We start from the raw sequence: 22,332 nt of genomic DNA, 5'->3' as shown, positions 1-22,332 counted from the left end.
GATCTTGGTTACCACGGAGACCCTGATCTAGCATCCTAGACAAGCTCACAGCTCAGCCGCATGAGGCCATCATGCCCTCTCTCTGAATCCTCTGACTCTCTACTTCTGCTAAAGCTATCATTCCATCCTTCTCCTTGGAGATGATCATTGCTGTTAATAACCACCATGTGCTAGACATTCTCCACACTATCTCCTTTATTTCTCAAGAGGTGCAAGGCTCCACTGTGAGCCATTATGGCTGATCCATGGAGGCACTCGCAGCACTGAAAGGGACTTAGGGACGGTCCAGGCCTCGGTGAACATCCTCCACTTACAGATGAGGAAATAGAAGTCCAGAGAGGGAAAGCATCTTGCTGAAAATCACACAACTAGTTAGCGGTATTGCACCTTCTGCCTTCCTCAAGGCTCCGCATGTAACCGGGAGAGACTCCCCCGAGGAGGTCAGAGGTGAGGTATCCCCACCATGGGGACTCTTTTTCTGGCTGACCCTGGAAAAAGAAGGTGTTCTTGATGTCATGATGTCTTCTGAAGTGACTGCTCTAATGTTCTGGATGTGGAAGCCTGACTTCCCCCTCCAGCCAAGGTCCTGGTCCAAATGATAGAAACCCGGCAAGCAGTGAAATGGCAGAGTCTGGGAGAAGTGGGAGCCAGAACTGGGGTAACTCGTCCTTCTGGAACTGAGCCCAGGTGGAAGCTATGAGAGTAACAGCTCTGTTACCTCCTAGACAGATCTGAGGATCTCAGGTGTGCACACGCCGGAGCACACGTGCTCACACTCACTTCATGCACGAGTGACATAAATAGGCATTAAACGTCGTTGTTGATGCACCTTTGATTTTCTGAACACGTGTAGGACAGAAATAAGTGTAAGGGTTCTCCAAAAAAGTCATTTAATCAAATTTGTACTCACCCCACTTCCACCCTAGTCTTTAATCAGAAGCTTTAAAAGAGGATCAAACTGATGGACTTGGATTTTTCTTTTTTCCCAGCCTAGGTCAAATAGATGCAAAGGCAGCAGAGGTTAGGGGCAGGGGTTGAGATAAAGCCTGATCTGAAAAGTAACTAGCTGGCTCCTGCCTGATCAGTTGGGATTTTGCTGCAGGTTGATTTCACTCAAAAGTCAGACTGTTTAATTCTGTAGTGGAGAAAGAGTTCGCACAAAGACGGGGCAGATGCAGAGAGAGTCTCCTGACCCCTGTCCCCCTTCCTCCTGCAGGAGGGGACTCACCAGCTGGTCGAGAGCGGGCGATATGACACCAGGGAAGATTTTACAGTGGTCGTGCAGCCGTTCTTTGAAAAAGTGGAGATGCCAAAGACCCCGGTAAAGCCTCACGGAGAAGCGGGAGCCACAGGGGTGCCCAGCTGTTTCTGAGCGTCATTTGTGTTATCCGACGTCCCTGTAACACAGCCCCTCTATTCTGTCCTGTGACCAGGAGGGGTTGCCTGACACCTCTTTCTTCGCTCCTGACTGTTTCCACTTCAGTAGCAAGACTCATGCCCACGCAGCCAGGGCCCTGTGGAACAACATGGTAAGATGACCGAGGTAGGAAAAATTATTCTCCTTCTGATAGGAAAAAGATTCTTGGAAGCTTTCGGAGGACTTCAGAGGCCCGTCACTCAGGCTGTGTGTTCCCTGCACAGCGATGACGATAAACCCCATTTCCTCCGTCCCTCCCTCCCTTCTCCGGCCTCACCCTGCATCCTGACTTTCCCATTCTTGCCACCTCTTTCTCACTCTGCATCCTCCTGCTTCTTGGTTTAGCTGGAACCTGTCGGCCAGAAGACAAGAAGGCTTAAGCTTGAAGACAAGATCAATATCACATGTCCAGACCAGGTACAGTGAAGAACGCAACCTTGCCAGGGGTCTACCTAACGCCTCTTTCCCAGCCTTTCAAAGTCTCTCATTAACGTTTCTCAGTTCCTTCCATCCCAGGTTCTCACCCCCACCCCCAGCTCTGTTCACCTCCCCACCCATTCCAGACTCCAGTTAGCCATCCACAATGCCCCATCTCATTGGACCGTGAAGGGTGACAGCCAGTGGCCGGGGGACCCTAGAGCTCGCCTCTGTCTCTCCATGTCCCAGCGAGCCCTGGCATAAGTCTGCACACGGCTCTTTCCAGCTGGGCAGAGGAACATGGCAGCCCCATCCAGATCTCATTTTGAAGGCCAGGGGTGGGGAGGATCTCAAGGGCAGGAAACCCCATCTCCATAGAGCCACTGTCCCCATGGTAGGATGGAAAGAGTGAGGGGCTGAGACCTAGAAGAATATCTTCTAGGATGGAGGTGGGGTTTGGGGGTGGGAGGTCCATTGGAAGCCAGAGCTAAGAAAGCAGACATTCACCAGAAAGGCAAAGCAGATCTCCGTGTTCATTCACAAATGATCAGAAAGATTCTTGGACCTTTGCAGATGCTCCCTCACCTCTGTCAGTTCCCCTAGATTCCCAGAGGGGTCCCAGGCCCGGGACAGGAACCCACTGAGCTGGGGCTTGCAGGGGGCAGGACCTCAAAGCGCCTGGCTTTTCTTGTCTGGGTGGGAGGCGCCCAGGCTGCTACAGGTGGGATTGGCATGGGGTGGGAAGGGGGCCTGCGAGTAGGGGACATGGGCTTGTATTAGCAGAAAGCGGGGCTCTGCTGGGAAGGGGCAGCGTGGGAAAAGAGAGGTGACCCAGCCACCTCAGCCAGTTGGGTGGGAGGCAAAGAGCAGAGGTGCTCACTCCTGGGAGCCGTGCAGGGTTTATTCCGGTTGTTCAAGAGGCTTGCAGAGAAGGCCGGGTACATCCTGGGAGGGAGTCCAGCGGTCAGCCTGGTGGCAGGGGGCTTGGGAACGTGGAAGGTGTTTCTGCGCACCAGAGCAGAGCAAGAAGCAAGTCAGCTTGCTGCGGTGGCTCACCACCCCCCTTCCCCTCACAGGTCTGGCCATTTCTGAGCACCTACAAGAACACTGTGCAGGTATCCGCTTGTTGCTTCCTTTCGGCTCAGCCGCCAATGCAGTGGGCGGCCCCCGAGCTGGGACCAGCCCTGCAAGGCGGGGTGGGAATGTGGACAGGTGTTCCCAATGGGCAGTCGGGGGGGATTCACACTCTTCTGTGAAGTCCATCCACCTGCACCTTCAGACAGCGGGGAGGGCAGAGCAGGAGCCATTGATAACTGCACAGATAGGGGGCCAGCCAGTCAACTCTCAGCCTCTCCAGACATAAGTCAAGAGAACCATCCCGCTCATAAAGCTGCTGCAGAAGCAGGGCTGGCATGCTGTGGGCTGGGTCGTTTTGTTGACGCCCTGATTTTTGCACTGGATGCTGGGGGCCATGGGGGGAGTGTTCTGAGCTAGATTAACAGATGGAGCCCAGCCAGATTCTCAGAATCACCCAGGGAGCCTTCTTCAGACGTCCTGCTAGGCCGTCCCCAGGGTAGGGCCCAGGGGTCTGTGTTTGTTAAAGCTCTCTGGTGAGTCTGATGCCAAGCCAGCCTCTCTGGCCCCTGGCAACCCTGAGATTCTGGGCTTCATTCTACACCCCTAGGATCACGGGAGCCAGCTGCTGTGCAGTGACAGAGCCCCTTCTGCCTCACCGCCCACCTCAGGTAAGGCCCCCTGTGGCACGGCAGGACCCAGGGCCCCTCCACAAGAACTCACTTATGGCCGAGGCTTGCCTCCTGTCTGGCCGGTCGCCTGGGACGAGTCCCTGCTTTTGTCCCTCCTCTTCTGTAGCGAAGTCTGACCCAGCAGGACCCAAGGCGGCCAGGGTCCTCCCGATTCAGCCCGCTATCGGGAGCACGTGTGGAGGAACCACAGGAGCGCCGCCCTCAGCGGCCCAGCCTGGGGGTGTGACCTCACCCGGGCCCGGAGGTGGGGTGTGTGTGGTGCCCAGGAAGGCCCCAGAGGGAGCCAGCTCTGCGGGTTGCCCTGCAGCCCCAGGCTCTGCAATCACTGCTGCTGCCTGCCGTAGGGCTGGAAGGTTCTCTGGAGTCTTCGGAAGAGACTTGGGGGCAGGGAAAGGCCCAACATGATTATTCCTCAGATTCTTGGTGGAAATCCGGAACCCAGCTCTAAATGGGCCGTGGGTCGGCCTCTGCATCGCATCTCGGATGGGCCAGCGCCCACTTGGTCATGCGCTCAGGTCACAGCTGGTGTCCCACGTGACTGCTGGCACCAAAGTGGTAGATCCCACTGTGCCCTGGCACCCCCTTTCCTCCTCCCCCTCTCTCTCAGCACCTCTCCCTTCCCACAGGCCCAGGACCGTTTATTGTGCCTCTGATGGGGAAACTGGTTTTTTTTTTTGTTTTTTTTGTTTGTTTGTTTTTTTGCGGTACGCGGGCCTCTCACTGTTGTGGCCTCTCCCGTCGCGGAGCACAGGCTCCGGACGCGCAGGCTCAGCGGCCATGGCTCACGGGCCCAGCCGCTCCGCGGCATGTGGGATCTTCCCGGACCGGGGCACGAACCCGCGTCCCCTGCATCGGCAGGCGGACTCTCAACCACTGCGCCACCAGGGAAGCCCGGGGAAACTGTTTCCATCTAAGCTCTGCCTCTGTGGCACCGTGGACGCTCAGTCCTGCACAGCCGAACACACACGCGGGTCATGTTTCTGGTCTTGCTTAAAGCAAGAAGCACTGGACTCTGACTGCAGCTTCCTTCGCACGGACTCAAGTGTGTCTGTTTGTCTTTCCAGTGCACACCCTGAGACCTGCAGACATCCAAGTTGTGGCCGCTCTGGGGGATTCTCTGACCGTAAGTACTCATGGGCCCCACGTGGCTGGGGCTGGCTGTGTCAGCTCCGGGTCCCCGTCCTCCTGACCCCAGGGCCTGTGCTCCTGGCCTCTTCATTATCCCACCCCTCCTTCCTGACTCTGTCCGTCTGAGCTCAGGACAGTGGCTTGATTTTGCAGCCACTTTCTCAATCCGGTGTGCGAGGGGGACTCTTTTTCAGGAGCGAACTGAATTGTCTCAGGCAGTAGAGGTTTTGAACACCTAATGTCACCTTTTGAACCATTGCAAAAATATGTCATTTTGACTCAAAAAATCTCCTAAACCTAATGTGGGTGCTCTTTTCCCTTTGGATTATACTTTACGAGCAGCTCCAACCTTCACATCCATTTCTTCTTTGCCTCTGCCCCAAAGCAGGAAAGGCTCCATAGCTGTGGCAAAAGCTCTGCTCTTAAGTTCCAAGAAATAGGGCCATTGTACCATCCCCAAACAGCACTTTCTGGCAGCACTGCTAAGGCCATGAGATTGTCTTACAGAACGTCCCAGAGGGAAAGAGGAGAAATGTGAAATGTATGGGAAATCTGTCTACTGGGGCCCACTCAATCTATGGGCTCTTTCTTCATGCGTGTACAGAACTTAGGAACAGAATGCTGCTATAATATTATAAGTGTCTCACATTTGTAAAGCACTTTAGAGGCTTCAAAACTGTTTTTGCAGCTATGTTCCACTTTGGTCATCAAAACAATCCTGTGAGATAAGCAGGGCATGGCCTCAGCTCCGTAAGGAGGCAGCTGAGACTCGAGGAAGGCACGCAGCTGGGGAAGCAGCAAGCCCGGGCGTTCTGGCTCCCAGGGAAGAGTTCTGCTCACGTTATGTCACGTGCACAGAGAACACCTTGGGAAGCCCTGCACATCCACAGCCTCCCTTTTCTCTGACTTGCTGATTTTCCTGTGGATTTTGATATGTTTTCAAAGGCTGGCAATGGGATTGGCTCCAAACCGAATGACCTTTCTGATGTCGCTACTCAGTACCGGGGGCTGTCATATAGGTAATGTTAACCCATGACCCCCTCCTACCCTACGCTCACCCGCAGAGATCGGCCGGGGGTTTGTCTCCTGTAAATGCTTAAATACCAAAGAGTAAGGACCAGGTCTGGAGGGGGCTTTCAGAAGGAAAACCTATATATTTCTGCCAAATGTAAAAATTTGGTGAGTAGAGAGGATATTTTACTGCTAATAACCCTTTTCTTTGAATTGTGTAGAAAGAGCAAATCAGGGTACTTAGCAGACTTCCGGGTCAACAAATCCAACATGAAATGCACCAGAAAAGCACCAGACCTCTGAGTCTTCACCTGCCCGTTTGCATGTATATGTGCACATGTAGATTCTCCCATGTCTCTTGTTTACTGTCTGTATGTATTGATTCGTGTTGTTTATTCATGTTCTGTAACCACACCACTGCCTTCATGTATATGCACACGTCTGTACAGAAAACTCCGAAACGCAGCACCCACTTCAGGCAGAAACAACCGAGACAAAAATCACAACCCATAGGCGTTGCTGAGCCCCTCCCATGTGCCTGTATGATGGAGGCGGGTGGGTGAGAGGAATATATGGGAAGTACAGGCAAACGCTTATGCTCAGTTGGCAAGTGTTATTTAAAAATAAAGGATGCCTGAGTGCCACAGGACTATAAGAGAGAATACCCAACCCTGCCAGTTGGGCTTCCCAGAGAAGGTGATAGCCAGTTACGCCTTGACAGATTAGCAAGCTGGTAGGCGAGAAAGGGCATTCCAGGCAGGAAGTGAGAAAGCTTAAGACGTGTCAGGAGAGTGGTTGGATGTGGGCATTCTAAAGTTTCTTTCTTTCCTAATAAAGTCCTTGTTTATGAACCCTTCACAGTCATTGGCGATTAGCTCAGGATTCAAAACCACTAGAACACGGCCTGCCACAAGAGGGCAGAGCATTGGTGAGAGGCAGGACAGCCCAGTGCTGGCCCCCTCCCTTTCCTTCCGAGAGGTTGAGAGGTTTCTTCTAAGAAAGCGAGAGGGAACGGAGTGGGGACCACGAGTACTGTGACAGTTCTCTGGCCAGCCCTGAGGACAGTGCCAGAGAGAACGTTTTTCCCCTGTGAGAGAAAGGCATCCTCACTCAGCCAGGAGCCACCCACAGAGAGGATCCAGGGCGGGGGGTGGGGGGTGGGTAGAGCTGAGCTAAAGACCTCGCAGCTCCCGAGGTCCCACACACCCTCCCCCAGGTGGGGGGTCTCTACCGGGCTGCCGAGGGACAGAGTAGAGGTTGCCTCCTGACCACTGGGCCCCAGGCTTTACTGAGGCTGCAGCAGAAAGAAAAGCCAGAGGGAGAGCAGGAAAGCAGAGCTTATTACAGTCGAAAAAGCATGAGGTTGTGGCAGCTTTACTTCGTCTGAGCTAAAGAAGGCAGTGGCCTCACATCCTAGTGTGGGAAAACAGAAAATAAAGCAGGCAAGCCAGCCAGCAGACGACAGACAAGCTGCACCTGGTGTAGTCAGGGGAGTGAGGGGATCGGCCCAACTTCACAAACAGTTCAACTGCACGGATTCCTGGGATTCAGAGAGAGACAATCTTCTGCTAAAGGTTTCTCTCTGCAGCTGTGGAGAAATCCAGCCATTGCTCTGTTTCTTCCTATGAGTTAGGTCCAATAAGGCCTGATGTTTCAATCTTCTGGTTCCAATTCCAAGGCCTTGTGTGCTCAATGGCTGCCGTCCCTTTAAACCCTCTATTCTAAACGTTTCAAAGACCTGCCCCAAGACCCATGTGCGTTAAAGGTAGGAGGAGCTCTTGGTCAGAGTCTGAGAGACGGTTTGACACTTGATAAAGTGTGTAGACTAGGCTTTCTCAAAGTGTGTTCCATAGAACACTAGCCCCCGTCTTTTATTTGGGGGAAAATATTTCCTACTGTATCCTTCCTGGGGGGAATTCACATGCATGTTAGCATACTAAAGGCTCTGAGAAACCGCCCTACGTTGAAGAAATCTGTTTAAATTGTGTCTGTTGAATCCAGTGTTTCCCTTAATCCTAGAACTCTTTCTTTGTAAATACCTATTAGCATCCCCTGGGAAATGTCCATGCAGTAGACTGATCTGAGAAAAAGCAATTTTCTGAAGCCATTAAAACTTCTGGATGGGAAATATGAGGCAATTAATTGATTATAGGTAAATTAAGAATGCAAATCGAGCCTCTTCCTCCAAGGAAACAAAGTGAAGAGTGGACCCCACGGAGTCAGATGGGGAAGAAATTTTGGTAGGTGGGCGGCCGTGGATATTTCCAAGGCCCCTTGACCTGGAAGAATCACACAGCAGTGAAAGGCCCCAGCTCTGGGTAGCTGAACAGCGTGGTAGGCCCAGAGGTCTTTAGAGAATTGCCTTTCCAACTGAAATGTTTGCTTGATTGGACTCATTCAAAGGACCAAAATAATATTTATCAAAAAATGCATTTCTTTGTCTTAGGAATTAGGAGGTCAGTCTCCTGTTGTTGAAACTCCTCCAATAGATGTTATCAAGCATCTTCTCTGCATCTCTCTGCACACTACGCGTGACTAAGGAACAAAGCCCAGCCTTTGAGCTCGTGGTGTCATACAAATTACATTAATCTGAAGGGTCTCGTGTAAACTAGCTGTTTCACATGGGTCTGTTTTCTTTCATGTTTCACAGAGTTCTGATCAGAGCGAGGGCTTTCATATTTTTGTTCCTCCATATTTATTTGTAAAATTCTCTCTTTTCTCCTGGAAACGGGCTCAGAGAGATTTCTGTAGCCTATTGGTCTTGATCAGCTACCTCACTTGTTTTAGAACAAAGATAGTTTTAGGCGAGAAATTACAATAGAATGTACTTGATGTGTGTGCGTTTACATATATCTCTGTGTTTATACGTTGACTGCAGGAGAAAAGGAGGCAGAGTTAGAACACAGTGATTGGAGGAGGTATATGGCTTTGTAATTTCCTGCCAAGCGAAAAGTGTTCTGATTAAGTGCTTTTAGTCCAAAGAAGGAAGGATCAGGAAGCAGCTAAAGTAGTAGCTTCATACAGAGTTGGGAAAGGATCAGAAGCTTAAAAAAAAAAATGCCCAACCAAAGGCCAAGTTAAGTTCAGACATTGGATGGAGGTAGGAGAGAGATTGCTGAGTGAGATAGAAAGGTAGGGCTTACCTGGCTTCTTCTTCTCTCCACCACTTGAGGTTCTTGAACCTTTGACTTAAGCCCCTGACCACCATAGTGTTAAATAGTCAACTTCATTCCAAGCCTTCCCTTGAATGAAGAACAGCCAAGACTTTGATTCATGGCCTGTCCTTTGGAAGGTTATACTGGTGGGCTGAATGCTAATACTGTGTTCTCAAAATCTCTTGGTCTGGGATAATATGCTGGGACTGAGGAGGGAAGAAAGAAAGGAGGCACAGAAGAAAAATAACAGTAAATACAATACATCTGAACATTGGACTTTTTTCCAATAGAAATACTTTTCTCCTCGCCTCCCCCACGTATTCAATTTAAATGCATGAGAGGCAATGAAACTTTGTGTCTCTTGAAGTTAGATTGAGGGCCATAAAACCAGATGAGATGAGATGAGATGAGATGGAATTAGATCGGGCACTGGAAGCCAGTGAGAGGCCATCCCCCGAACCTTCCAGTGGAATTTACCTGACCACTGGGCAAAGAAGGGCTTATCCATTTTCTAAAGGTTTCCAGCTCAAGCTGGTTTTCAGTTACCTTTATGGTTTTTAGTTTCCTTTAGAAAGTTGATTAACCCCTGTGTACCTCAGCTTCCTACTCTGTAAAATGGAGATAGTTCATCTTCATCACAAGCTTGTTTGGAGACGTGAGATAACTAACGTAGAGCATCTGGTTCATGGCTGAGCTCATAGTTATACTCAGCTAAGTGCGCTCCCTCCTGATTTGCTGAAGAAAAGAAGCAGCCCTCTTTCAGCTTCAAATCCTGAATTTGGGGGAACCAACTCCTCGGGGAATTCAAATATTCTCAGAATCCCTCAAACACAGAGAGGTCTCTGGCACATCTGACAGGTACTGATGGCATGGGCGTTGTTAAAAGCTGGGGGCCACTTTTTTGTAAAGCCTGTGTATTGATTCAATCTCTCTCATTGGCTTTGCTCACTCTCTACAGTTCAGGAGGGGACAGCTACCTGGAGAAAGTGACCACCTTACCGAGTAAGTAACCACCAGTGGCTTGAGGTTGTCCTCTGGGTCCATCTGACCCCCAGGCTTCCTGAAAGTGCCTCTCAGCTGAGAAGGAGGGAATAACATCTTCCTTATGGACTGTCACTGAAATGAGAGGAGAGGCCTGTGGACAGGTGGCTGAAGGGGACGGGATAAACTCTGTGTTTGGATTCCGGAGACGTGGGTTCGTGCAGGCCAGGTGACCTGGGCCAAGTTACTAAACATTCTGAGCCTCAGATCTCCTCAACTGGCCCAGAGGGTGTGGAGATAGTCAAATGGGACAGTGAGTATTTGCTGCCCTGTAAATTATTAAAAAAAGAAAGAAAGAAAAGAAAAACCGAGAGGCTCTTGTTGTCTTGGCCCAGCCTGTCATCAAGGCGTCTGAGGCCCCAGCTCCTCTCAGGAGCACACTCTGCCTTCCACCCTAAGCCCTCTGTGTCCTGTGCACCCTTCCCCTTCCAGATATCCTTCGGAAGTTTAACGGAAATCTCACAGGCTATGCGGTGGGCACAGGCAATGCCAGTGACACAAATGCCTTCCTCAATCAGGCTGTTCCTGGAACAAAGGCTAAGTATGGCATCTGGGGAGGGGAGGGGGCCTGTCGGGTAGGGAGTGAGAGGCGTGTAGTCCCCTTTAAGGTTGTAATTCTGACCTCTGAGTGCCAAGGGGACATTTATCCATTTGCAGCAATGATTTGAGAAGTTCTTGGCCTCTCTCTTCTGTGGCTGCCCCATGACCAAGGCCGCAGGGAGGCTGGAGGGCTGGATCTTGGACAGAGGCCATGCTCCTAGAGCCTGAACTCCTGGCCTTGCTTTCCTGTGCAGCATGTTCTAATCATTCAGCTAACTGACCCACCTTAGCCCATTTTTAAAACTTACCATGGCATAATGGTACTCTCTACGGCACCTCACAAGTGGCAATTCCCCCCAAAGATCAGAGAGTACCAACCAAATGGTGGGCAAGCCAGAATCTCCAGCCTTAGAGGCTACTTAGAGGGGCAATAAGTCCTGTCCTGTCCCGACTCCTGCTGTGGAGCTACAGGAGATGCAGCCGAGAAGCCCGGGGCAGCTGGTCGTCCAAGGAGGCCCCTCACCCTGCTCCTAGAAGCCTCAGCCACCTGGGTCTCCTTGCTCCTGGCCCAGCCTGGGAAGACCCTTCTTAGTAATAGAAACGGCTGGGGACAGATGGACCCACCACCAGGTGCCAGGAGATCAGCATTCCGTGGATCCACCTCACCCTATAACAGGGACCTAAACTAGTGAGGAGCTGGGGATGCCTGAGGTCTAGTCTTTCCATGAATTCTAAACCCAGGTGTTTGTATGGTGTATATTTATTCCCCCACCTCTTTCTAAAAGAAACATTTAGCCAAGTTTACCAAAAATGACACAACATATACATAAGAGAGAAAAATCACAGCCACTGGTGAGGGGAGGAGGGGAAGAAGCAGCTGTGTCAATATGAGCCTTTTTACGATTCTTGTGCCTAAGCATCAAACTCTCAGCTTCCTGGCAGCCAGGGTGAAAAGAGGAAGCATGCCAAAACTTTCCTAGATCTAATTTCAGAATCTACACCAGTCCTTCAAAGGAGATTTCAAAGGTTTCCTAGCATGGAATCCTTAAAGACCCTTTGTATGTGGAGTCCTAGAAAGGAGACCAGGCGTAACAAATATAATTCTCAGGACCCTTGACTATTGCTTTAGGACAGACACACGACTGGCTTTGCAAACGGTTATTTGTTGTAAGAGCTCTCCAGAAGAGGCAAGTAGCTTCTTGTCCTGAGCCTCAGGGTCTCTGCCAGCTCACGGTGGGGGTGGGGGGGTGGTTAATGCCATAGAAACCTCCAGTTCAGGCCCTTTAGGATGCAAGGTCTGGGAGCTGTTCCTCAACAGGACTGATTTCCTCTCCTCCTCAGGGAACTTTCAAGCCAAGTCCAAACTCTGATACAGAAGATGAAAGATGACCATGTGAGTCAGATTTACTTTTACATTGCTTTTTCTTTTTTTCTTTTTTTTTTCTTTTTGGCTGCTTCGGGTCTTTGTTACTTCACGCCCACTTTCTCTAGTTGTGGTGAGCAGGGGCTACTCTTCTCCACGGTGCGTGGGATTCTCATGGCGGTGGCTTCTTTTATTGCAGAGCACGGGCTCTAGGCATGTGGGCTTCAGTAGTTGTGGCTCGCGGGCTCTAGAGCGCAGGCTCAGTAGTTGTGGCGCTTGGGCTTCGTTGTTCCGCAGCATGTGGGATCTTCCCGGACCAGGGCTCGAACCCATGTCCCCTGCATTGGCAGGTGGATTCTTAACCACTGTGTCACCAACGAAGCCCTATGTTTATTTTTAAACACTAACTTTCTGACCCACTAAAGTCCCCAAATGGAATTGTCTGCCATGAAACCAGTGAGCCCCCTGCCACTAGAGGCATTCAAGCAGCAGTAGGGCAGCCCCTGTCGAAGGCCCTCTGGAGATTACGTCAGCTTGGGGGAGGTTTGTTGCTGATCACAATGACCTTTGAAAATCCCTCCTGATGCTAAGAATCTGTGGTCTATAAACAAACCTCTGAAATTCTGTCAGCTCTGAGATTCTGATGCTGTTATTTCAAGAGGGCAAGGCAGTTTTAGAGGGTTGAATGGATTTCCTAGAGCTGTGGTGCTTTTGTTTGTTGGAAATCATCAGGCACTTTCCTCCCTCTGTATAGAGAGTAAATTTCCACGAGGACTGGAAGGTCATCACGGTGTTGATTGGAGGCAGTGACTTATGTGACAACTGCATGGATTCGGTAATGGGGGCCAGGCCTACTCATCGCCCTTGATTTTACCTGTATGCCTTGGAGATCCTATCTGAGAACAGTCCCTAGAATCGACCCTAGGATTGTCCACCTACACCTGTGTGTGTGCGCGCGTGCACACGCACACACAGTTCACACACGTGCACACACACTTCTTGCCCCCCGAACCCTCGCGTTTCTGGCTCCACCCCCACGTCCCAGCTGGCGTGAGGCAGCAAGTGACAGATATACAGTGCTTCTATTCCTGTTTCTTACAACTCCTGAGAATTCAGAAAGAGAAGAAGCAGTAAAGCCCAAGCCCGTGAAAGGGGTACCAGACACATTCTGCTCCTGAGCAAAAGCTCTGGCTGAAGGTTCCAGTCTTCTGTCTGGCCCATCTTTGGCAACAGCGAGTAGCCAACTGTTCACCTCAGATTCTGACATGACGAGCTGGTCACAGTTGGATGCCAAGGGAGAATGAGGCCTTGGGGCTGGAGCCAGGTGGGGAGGCTGCCCTCTCTCCCTAACCAGCTCCTCTTCTCCATCCTGTCTCTCCCCAGGATCTGTATTCTGCAGCCAACTTTTTTGACCATCTCCGAAATGCCCTGGACATCCTGCACAGAGAGGTGGGTGGCGGGCTCCCACAAGCTGGACACAGCTCAAGCGTGTTGTGGGGAAGAGGGTGAAATGCCCCCTCCCCTGAAGGAGACAGACAAGGACGTGGGCTCTTGCCCCTTCCAGAGTTTGGGACTTCCCCCCAAGGAAGCCTCATTCTGTTTGGAATCAGCAAATTGATTCCAAAGGCTTGAAGAAGGGAAGGCAGTCCCCCCACCTCTACCTGGGATATTCCCTGGTGGAGGCAGCTGGGCGGCTCCCAGGCTGGGCACTGCTCTCTGAGTGGCAGGAGGTGCCTACAGTAGGCCCCTCTCTGGTCTCCCCACCCTCTGGCATGGACAAGCCTTTCCAGCTGCCCAGGAGGGGGCGCTCTGACTACCAGATGCTTCTATGGGTTGCCAAGTTTCTGGGCCTGCTCAGCAGAGTTACCCCAGGTTGGGCTGGAAGGAGACAGTCACGGGCTAATGTCCTGGCAAACGGGGCACCTACCTCACCAAATTGAAAGGTAACGGATTTGGGGCTTCCCTGGTGGCGCAGTGGTTAAGAATCCACCTGCCAGTGCGGGAGACGCAGGTTCAAGCCCTGGTCTGGGAAGATCCCACACGCCACGGAGCAGCTAAGCCCGTGCGCCACAACTACTGAAGCCCGCGCACCTAGAGCCCGTGCTCCACAACAAGAGAAGCCACCGCAATGAGAAGCCTGTTTACCGCAACGAAGAGTAGCCCCCGCTCGCTGCAACTGGAGAAAGCCTGCGTGCAGCAACGAGGACCCAACACAGCCAAAAATAAATAAATAAATAAATAAATAAATAAATTTTTAAAGAAGATTAAAAAATAATAATAATAAATTTAAAAAAAGAAAACTAACGGATTTGGGTTCACTAACTGATGGCTGAACGAGCTGAGCCCTCAGCATTTAGACTCGGGTCTGCCATGTTGTCCCACTCCAGGAGGCCCATTCACGCTGCTGCCAACGTGGGTGGCACAGCCTGCAGGGTCCTAGGTGGTCACCTTGTGTCGACACCTCCCAGAACCCACCTCAGGGACTCCGGAGCCAGATCCCACTTCTTGGGGCCCTAAGGCAGCTTGTGAAAGAAGCCCCTCAGCCCCTCTCTCATCTGAAGCCTCTCCCGTAGGTACCCCGGGCGCTGGTCAACCTCGTGGACTTCATGAGCCCCCGCGTCATGCGGCACGTGTTCCTGGGGAACCCCGACAAGTGCCCGGTGCAGCAGGCCAGGTAGGCGGGTGCTTGCTGGTCTGGCTCATGCGGTGGGGATTCCTCGGCGTCTCTGTGACTTGGTCCGTCCATGTGTGCAAGTCTGTAAAGGGGTCTGTGCCAGGACCACCTCCTTCTGGGAAGTTGGAGCCAGGGCCCCCGCTTACCAGCCTCAGGGTGCCAGCGAGAACCTCTGTGATACGGAGAAGCCACGGGGAAGCGGTTAGGGCTGGGACAAACGCTAGTTCTCAGAGACGGTGCAGCCCAGCCTGTGCAAAGGAGCAACGTATAGGGATGTGTCCACAGGTGGTGGAAGCGTAACAGAAACCAAGGGAATGGTCCCCAAGATTCACTTACCTTTGTGGGGAAGAAGTGAGTTGGGGAAGGACACGGGAAACTTCCAGTTGGGAGTGTTTTGTTTCTTAAGGGGCGTGAGAGGTGCAAGGTGTGTGTTTTATGATTCTTCCTACATTATATATCCATATACTCATTTAACAAATACTTTTTGAAATTTTGCTGTGCACCAGGTACCATTCTGAGTGCTCTAGAGATATCTTTTTTAACGTTAAGTGTATTTTATAGATGTGAAATAATTCATAACAAAACAAAAGGGGACACAGTGGGGCACTAGTGTGAACTCAGGAGGTGTCTGAGGCATGAGCGTGAGAGGCCCCGAAATACCAGCTCCGGTGCCGGAGCGTATGCACTTGTACTTTATTTCTGAACGCTGAACACTGGCTTTTCATTGTCTAAATTCACGTGCTCAGCGTAATCTGCAGGCCCAGGGCCTGTGGTCCAACACTTGTACTCTGTTAACGCGAGAGGGTGCCCATCCGTACACCCTTGGGACTTTGTCCATTCCCCTGTCAGGCCTGAAACCTGCCCTGAGTGCGCGTGGCAGAGCCTCCTAAGCCAGGGCTCCAGTGAGCGCCTCCCCCCGCCCCACGCAGCAGAGTCAGTCTCTGACCGAAGCTTCTGCTCTGGGTCCTCCTGCCTCCCCCTGTCTGTGCAGCATTTTGTGTAACTGCGTTCTGACCCTGCGGGAGAGCTCCCAAGAGCTGGCCAGGTTGGAGGCCGTCACCCGAGCCTACCAGGTAAGACCAAGCAGCTCTCTCCTCCCGTCGATGCACACGCCAGTCCAGAGCCCCCCCGGGGGAGGCACAGGGGGACGGGAAGAGCTGTTCAGGCTTTGAGGGGTAACATCGTCCTCCAGGCCACTTCCTGGCTGAGGTGTCTCAGGCACCCCAGTTGGCGTCATCCCAAAGGAACCCAGGGGGCAGAGTCCTCACGGTTGAGCTGTCCTCGGTGGCTCAGCCCTGACACTTGGCCTGGAGAGGGCGGCAGCCCTAGTTACTCCATCGGACGACCGTTCCCTCCACTGCACCCTGGAGGCCCAGCTGTCCCCCCAACCTCCCACCTCCCCAACAGGCAAGCCACGCACGAATGGGGAGGTTGCAGGTCCCGAGCCTGGGGGCCCTCTGGAGACTCTCCCTAGGTTTTTCTGTTCCTTGCGGGACTTCCTGCCCGGCCCTTCAGTACTTGCGGTCCACTTAAAACCCAAACCAAAAGGTGGCACTACCCATATCCAATACTCTGGGAAGAGATTTACCATCAGGTGTGTCTGTGTTCTCAAGGGAAGAACTGAGTCAGCCCACCTGTTGAGGGCAACGGGGACAAAGACACTACCCACCCATACCCACCCCTGCCCTAATGGGCACCTGGAGCCCCGGGGCCCTTGCGGAAGGCACCCATGTGTGTGTCCCCAGAACAGCATGCGTGAGCTGGTGGAGTCAGGTCGCTACGACACGCGGGAGGACTTCTCCGTGGTGCTGCAGCCCTTCTTCTACAACATCCAGCTCCCTATCCTGGCGGTAGGCTCCCTGCCCTCCCTGACAGGGCTGCCAAAGGGAGGAGAAAATTCAAGGCAGAAATGCCAAGTGCTGGCGTGAGAGTGAGACTAGATGGGGCAGCTCTCCAGCTGCTGGCCTGGTGGGTACAGCTTCCCCGAACATCAGAGCTGCACTCCCAGAGGCAGCCCCACGTGAGATGTTCTCATTACTACTCATCACAGCCTCCGTTTTATTGAGCACCTACTATGTGCCAGGCACTGTGTGCACCATGCATCAAATCTTCACAACTGCCTTTTGAGGTGAGTTTTATCATCCCCACATAACAGAGGCTCAGAGACTTGAAGTATCTTCCCTAAAATCATACAGGAAATAAGGGACAGACGTGAGCTTTGAACATGTCCAATTCCAGGCTATTTACTTTCTGCCCCACAGCCAACACTGCAGTTATAACGGAGGGTACCAGGGTGGGGACTCAGTTCTCTCTACCTGGGCCTCCATCCCAAGGGCCTGGCCTACCTGGAGGGAAGCCGGATGAAGCTTTGAGCACCTAGGCTTTGCCCAGGCCTGCCCCAAGGCTTGGCCTCTTCTCCCCACCGAGGTCACTGGGACCAGCTGGCCAAGGGCTGGGAAGTAGCTTTTCCCAGCTGGCTGACCAAGACTTCCTCAGGGATTAGGATCTCATTCCCTCAACCATGGCATGGGTTACATACACGTGCCTAAAAATACATATAGCACTTTTTAAATTAAATAAGGGGAATTGTGGGACCAGAAAGCAGATTAGGAGTTTGGGGTCACTCAAGGCTATTGATCTGTGGGACTGCTCTGATCTCCCTCTCGAGGTGAGCAGGGCCTTAGGAAGCCACAGGCTGGGAGCACCCTCGGGGGAGGAGGGCACTGAGAGGTCAACCCCAGGGGTCAGGCCCACCAGCTGTGGCCCACTATCTACCCTCTGCACCAACGGGATCTTAAGGACGTCTGTTTCTCTCCTTCAGGATGGGCGCCCGGATGTGTCCTTCTTCGCCCCAGACTGCCTCCATCCAAATCAGAAATTCCACTCCCAGCTCTCCAGAGCCCTTTGGGTCAATATGGTAAAATAAGTGGGGTGTCCCTGGTTCTCTGGGGTTCTCGTCTAGGGCAAAGCCCCCTAGAATGGAGCTTGTTCCTGGCCTCCCTTTGCAAGCGAGATACAGAGGAGCGGTGGCCAGCACATCTGTGGAAATCTGTATAGAACTGAAAATACGGAGTCCTTACGATTCCAGGATCAACTGCCTCCCCTCTTATGGGCTTTGAACTGCGGTGCGGGACTCTTTACGTGAATGCAAGGCAGAACCCTCACGTTTATTCAGTATTTTCTACGTGTCAGCAGCTGTTGTAGGCAGTTTAAGCCATGTTATCTCATTTAAGCTTCTCAACAGCCCTGCAAGAAAAGTCTTAGGCGTTTATGAGGAAGCTGAATCCTACAGAAGCTAAGAAACTTGCCCAGTATCCCACAGCTGGCAACTGGCAGTTCCAGGAGTAGAAGCCAGAGCCTCTGAAATCAAATTCTGAGCTTTCCCCACTGCAGGATGCCCTGCCAGGGAATGTTCACTTCAGTGGAAACAAAATAGTACACGCATGTCTCTCTTTTCTTCCTCAATCAGCTTGAACCACTAGGAAAGAAAACGGATACACTGGACCTGACGGCAGATATACCCCTCCGCTGCCCTACTCAGGTAATGAGGGAGGGCCTACTGTGCTGCTGTCCAGAAACGCAGAGCTCAGACCCCACCCATCCCCTTCACCCGCACCACAGCTGCCCCTCTGCCCACCTTGCCCCCTGTCTGGGAGCGGATGGGCTTCGGAGGATGGAGGGAAGTGGAGGAGAAACAGAGAGGGTAGAAGAGGGTACAGAAGCACCTGTGTCTTTGGGAGAGGCAGGTGGGAGAGGAGGCCTGGGCCCAGTAGAGGGAGAGGAGCAGGGTGACAGATGTGGATTCTTGAGAAGTGACGTTAATAAGCCAGAAGGTGGCAAGACCACTCATTTCAGCAGCGGTACGTGGGGCAGTTGGGAAGGTCTGGCTGCAGGTTGGAGGCCTAGCAAGAAGCCAGCTTGGGGGCTTCCCTGGTGGCACAGTGGTTGCCAGTCCGCCTGCCGATGCAGGGGACACGGGTTCGTGCCCCGGTCCGGGAAGATCCCACATGCCGCGGAGCGGCTGGGCCCATGAGCCATGGCCGCTGAGCCTGTGCCCTGGAGCTGGGTGGGGGAGGGACAGGCAGGCCTGGCCTTGCCATGACTGGGGTGAGGCTGGCTGGGCTCCTTTTAAGGAGGAAGATCTAAGTGGTTGTTAAACCTGATTTCAGGCCCAGGGGTGGGGCAGGTACACGTGCCCATTGCCTTCAGCCCCCTCTTCTAGCCCCTGTCTTATGGCTCTTTAACCAAATAAGGCTGAGGCCAGAGAGCCCTCAGAAGCAATAAAAGCAGGAGAGCCTGACCCAGTCTGGGAGGCTGGGTTTCCCACCTGGGTCGGGCTGCTTCGCCCTCTCCCACCCTCCCAGCTGAGCAGGGAGAGGACCTGCAGCTCCCCCGTGTGTCTGCCAGGGCTCCAGAGACAGTGGGCAGCCCTGCCTGTATACCCCTCCCTGTCTGCTGCCTTCCCCACCCCAGTCTCAGGCCCAGGCTCAGCCTTGTGTACCATCAGCTTCATCAGGAGGGTGGGAAGAAGGGATGCAGGAGTGAAGGCAGTGGTAGCAGAGGGCTCAGACGCTGGGTCCAGGGCTTGGAGCAGAGGAGATGGTCATAATCAGTGCAATGTGGGCAAGGTGCTAGAGGGCCCTTCTGTGCCAGGTGTAAACCCTTTAATTGCTAGATCCATGTACAGCGGGTTCTAGGGGAGGGGCCAGGCAACCTGGGTAGTGGGGGCATTCGGGGACTCAGAGCAGTGGCTGTAAGCCGTACAGGACTAAGTATTGCAATATTTTAACAACCCATATGGCCATACTGAACATTAGCCATGGAAAACCCTCTCCAATCTGCCAATGCCCCTTCCATTAGATAGTAAAAGTAATAACAACCCATTCCAGGGAGCCATCATTTGCTCTCCTCCTCACAAATATCTGTTAAGTACCAGGTTGGAGCCTAGGCACTGGGGCAGGTAGAGCCCTGTCACCACAGGGCTTCTAAGTCCCAGACCAGGCAAGGAGCCCCAGAAGCCTGCTGCTTCACCCAGAATCTCAAGCCACATTGGGCTCCGCTCCTCCTCCTGACTGAGCCATTGGTGAGCAGAGGAGAGCAAATCCAGCCTCCTGGAACCGTAGAAGCCAAACCTGGGAGAGGCGGTTGCCAGGCAACCCCAGAGCACATTCCAAAAGGATCCATCTGTGGGCCAGCCCAACTTCAATGCACCAGGCCACGTGTAGAAGTCTGCATTCCTCAGGTCCCATCTGCTCCCTCCCATGTGGCTTGGAGCTATATAAAAGTCCACCAGCAACTCAGTGTGAGCTGACAGGGGCCAGGCAGCACATATTTTAATCCTAGCTGAGTCTAAACATAGAGGCAACAGGCGGGACCCAGCAGGGAGGAGGGGGCGGGGACGGATGCAAAGCACTGGGGAACTCTCTCGGCTTCCTGCTGGCTCCTCCCCCAGCCCCAATCAACTGCAAGTGATTCATTCTTTTTTTTTTTTAACATCTTTATTGGAGTATAACTGTTTTACAATGGTGTGTTAGTTTCTGCTTTACAACAAAGAGAATCAGTTATACATATACATATGTTCCCATATCTCTTCCCTCTTGCGTCTCCCTCCCTCCCAGCCTCCCTATCCCACCCCTGTAGGTGGTCACAGAGCACCGAGCTGATCTCCCTGTGCTATGCGGCTGCTTCCCACTAGCTGTCTATTTTACGTTTGGTAGTGTATATATGTCCATGCCACTCTCTCACTTCGTCCCAGCCAGGTCGGGCACTTAACCGTATTCCATGGATTTCTGTTAGACTTTAAGGTTGCACACAGGATTTTATGGGCAACTTTTGATCAGCTGCTCTGTGGACTGTGACTGTTGTCCCCTTCCTGCCTTCATGGCCTCTGCCCGCTCCTTCCCTAACCCGGGGCAGCTGGCTGTGGCTCCTCCTCAAGCTTTGAAGAAATCAGCCAAAGATGAGCGGAGTCCTTTTTCAGCTCTTATCTTTCTTGCCCTCTCTGAAAGCATTTGTCAGAGTTATAGCCACCTCCTCCGTGAATTTATTCCTCCTTGCCTTTGTGGATGTAAAACCACCTTGATTGTTCTGTTTTTCTAGTGTCTGCCCCCTCTCATCTCTTTTAATGACCCTCCTTCCTTTCTCCCAGCATCGAAAATGTGGACATTGTCCAACTTCCATGTCTCAGCCCTGTTCTCTTTTCTCTTTCTTTAGGTCCCCTCGCTCTGAGATCTGTCCATTTCCAGGGTTTCCTGTTAAATTTCTTTGCCTTGGGTTCCCCCAACCTGTGTCGTCATTTCTTACTTTTTCCCCCAAACTTGAGCTCTATTTCTAACCTCTAAGAGATCTTTCCCCCTTGGTTGCCCTCTATGGTATAAGCTTACCCAGAAGGCAGATTAAATATATGATCAGGGTACCCACAAAATGGGGGAACCAGGGGGAAACACGGAGAGACAAACTGAAATAATTTCAAGTGATATTTCATCCAGTCTTTCCTCTTGAGAAAAAGCTGAGGTTTGTTGGATTCCCTTATACTTACTTTATTGTTTAGCTGTGTTTCTATTTTGCATTACATATGGGGTCCATTATCTTTTGAATGCTTTGGACTTCTAAATCTCCCATTCCTGCCCTGACCTCCTCCTCGTCTCAAACTCAACATATTCATTCAAAAAATAATGTTTGAGTAACAACGTCCAAATAAGAACGAAATAATTGTCTTCCCAAACTCTCTGATCCTTAGGACTTCCTATTTCTGTCCATGTTGTTGTGGCCGTCACACTTCTGCAGGTGTGAAACGTCAGGCATGCTCTCTGATAGGATTCTTCCTAGTGCTTTTCCCGCTGGCACCCTTTCCGTTCCCATTGCCACCACCCCAGTTCAGGTCCTCATCACTTTGTGCGTTAAAGGTCACCTGATGCTTCCCATCATAGAGCAACAGAGAATTTTATAACCTTAGGATCTCAGTGCAGAGGGCCTTGGAGACCTGTCGAGGCAATCTCTCATATAAGAATTGAATTATTCTACCACATCCCTCCCAAGGCAACTAGAGGCTATGGCCTCTACTTAAACTTCCACACTCTCAAGGCAGTGCTTTTCTAACAGCCAAGTGGCTACCTGTTAACAGGTTGTAAAATCAGCCTAGTAGGTTGCATTGGGGATGGGAGGATGGGATAATAATAATATGGGAGGATGGGACAGAAATGTCAGAGGGTGTTCCATGTACTGTTGTTATGTCCTCCTCTCTTCCACCACTACCACCCTCCCCTGGGTCTTCTCCTCAGTTTCCTCAACTATTTATTGCAGACAGGTGTTCCAGACCCTTCCTCCCGTAGTAGGTATGTCTCCTTGGAAAGTGGCCCCCCCTTAAGTTGGTGCCCGGCCCTGACAGTACACACCTGGTTTGGTCCGAGCAGCACAGAACAGAAGAAAAGCAGCTCACCTTCACGGAACTTTACACTTAGTAACACTGCCAAGATGAACAGGACCTTTTCCCGAAGCCACTGACTCACGTTGCTGACTCACGTCAGGTGGCTGTCTGGGCTGTGCCCACCGGCAGGCCACAGCGTATTTGCACCGCTCTAACTAGGAGAACATTTCCTCGTGCTGGCCTTCAGTAGGCTCAGCTTTCTACTTACCGGTGTTATCAGCCTAGCCTAGGAGAGCCAGCGGACTAAACGGACTCCCTCTTTTCCCTCTGCTGAGCGCCAGGCCTTTAACCCAGTCCGACTCGTGCAGACACAGTGCGGTCAACGGGCCGTAAAACAGGCCCAGGGCACCCAGGCCGCCTGTCCGCCACTGTCCTGGACCTGTTCTCATTGCTC

General features: G+C 52.1%; 1 protein-coding gene across 1 annotated transcript in view; it reads left to right on the top strand.

The window, feature by feature from the left end:
- PLB1 (phospholipase B1) overlaps positions 1-22,332 on the top strand; it is a 104,948-nt gene that overhangs the window by 54,627 nt on the left and 27,989 nt on the right. The window contains exons 27-43 of the mRNA XM_059078669.2: positions 1,217-1,321; positions 1,434-1,529; positions 1,763-1,834; positions 2,911-2,949; positions 3,519-3,579; positions 4,665-4,723; positions 5,674-5,747; positions 9,853-9,896; positions 10,368-10,476; positions 11,817-11,868; positions 12,593-12,673; positions 13,222-13,287; positions 14,412-14,512; positions 15,504-15,585; positions 16,258-16,362; positions 17,334-17,429; positions 17,982-18,053. Of these exons, the coding sequence (XP_058934652.1) occupies positions 1,217-1,321; positions 1,434-1,529; positions 1,763-1,834; positions 2,911-2,949; positions 3,519-3,579; positions 4,665-4,723; positions 5,674-5,747; positions 9,853-9,896; positions 10,368-10,476; positions 11,817-11,868; positions 12,593-12,673; positions 13,222-13,287; positions 14,412-14,512; positions 15,504-15,585; positions 16,258-16,362; positions 17,334-17,429; positions 17,982-18,053 (1,314 nt within the window). The remainder of the gene's footprint in view (positions 1-1,216; positions 1,322-1,433; positions 1,530-1,762; positions 1,835-2,910; positions 2,950-3,518; positions 3,580-4,664; positions 4,724-5,673; positions 5,748-9,852; positions 9,897-10,367; positions 10,477-11,816; positions 11,869-12,592; positions 12,674-13,221; positions 13,288-14,411; positions 14,513-15,503; positions 15,586-16,257; positions 16,363-17,333; positions 17,430-17,981; positions 18,054-22,332) is intronic.

Source organism: Kogia breviceps, chromosome 11, assembly GCF_026419965.1.
Source record: "Kogia breviceps isolate mKogBre1 chromosome 11, mKogBre1 haplotype 1, whole genome shotgun sequence".
Classification (NCBI taxonomy): Eukaryota; Metazoa; Chordata; class Mammalia; order Artiodactyla; family Physeteridae; genus Kogia; species Kogia breviceps.
This window is presented reverse-complemented; position numbering and strand designations above follow the sequence as displayed.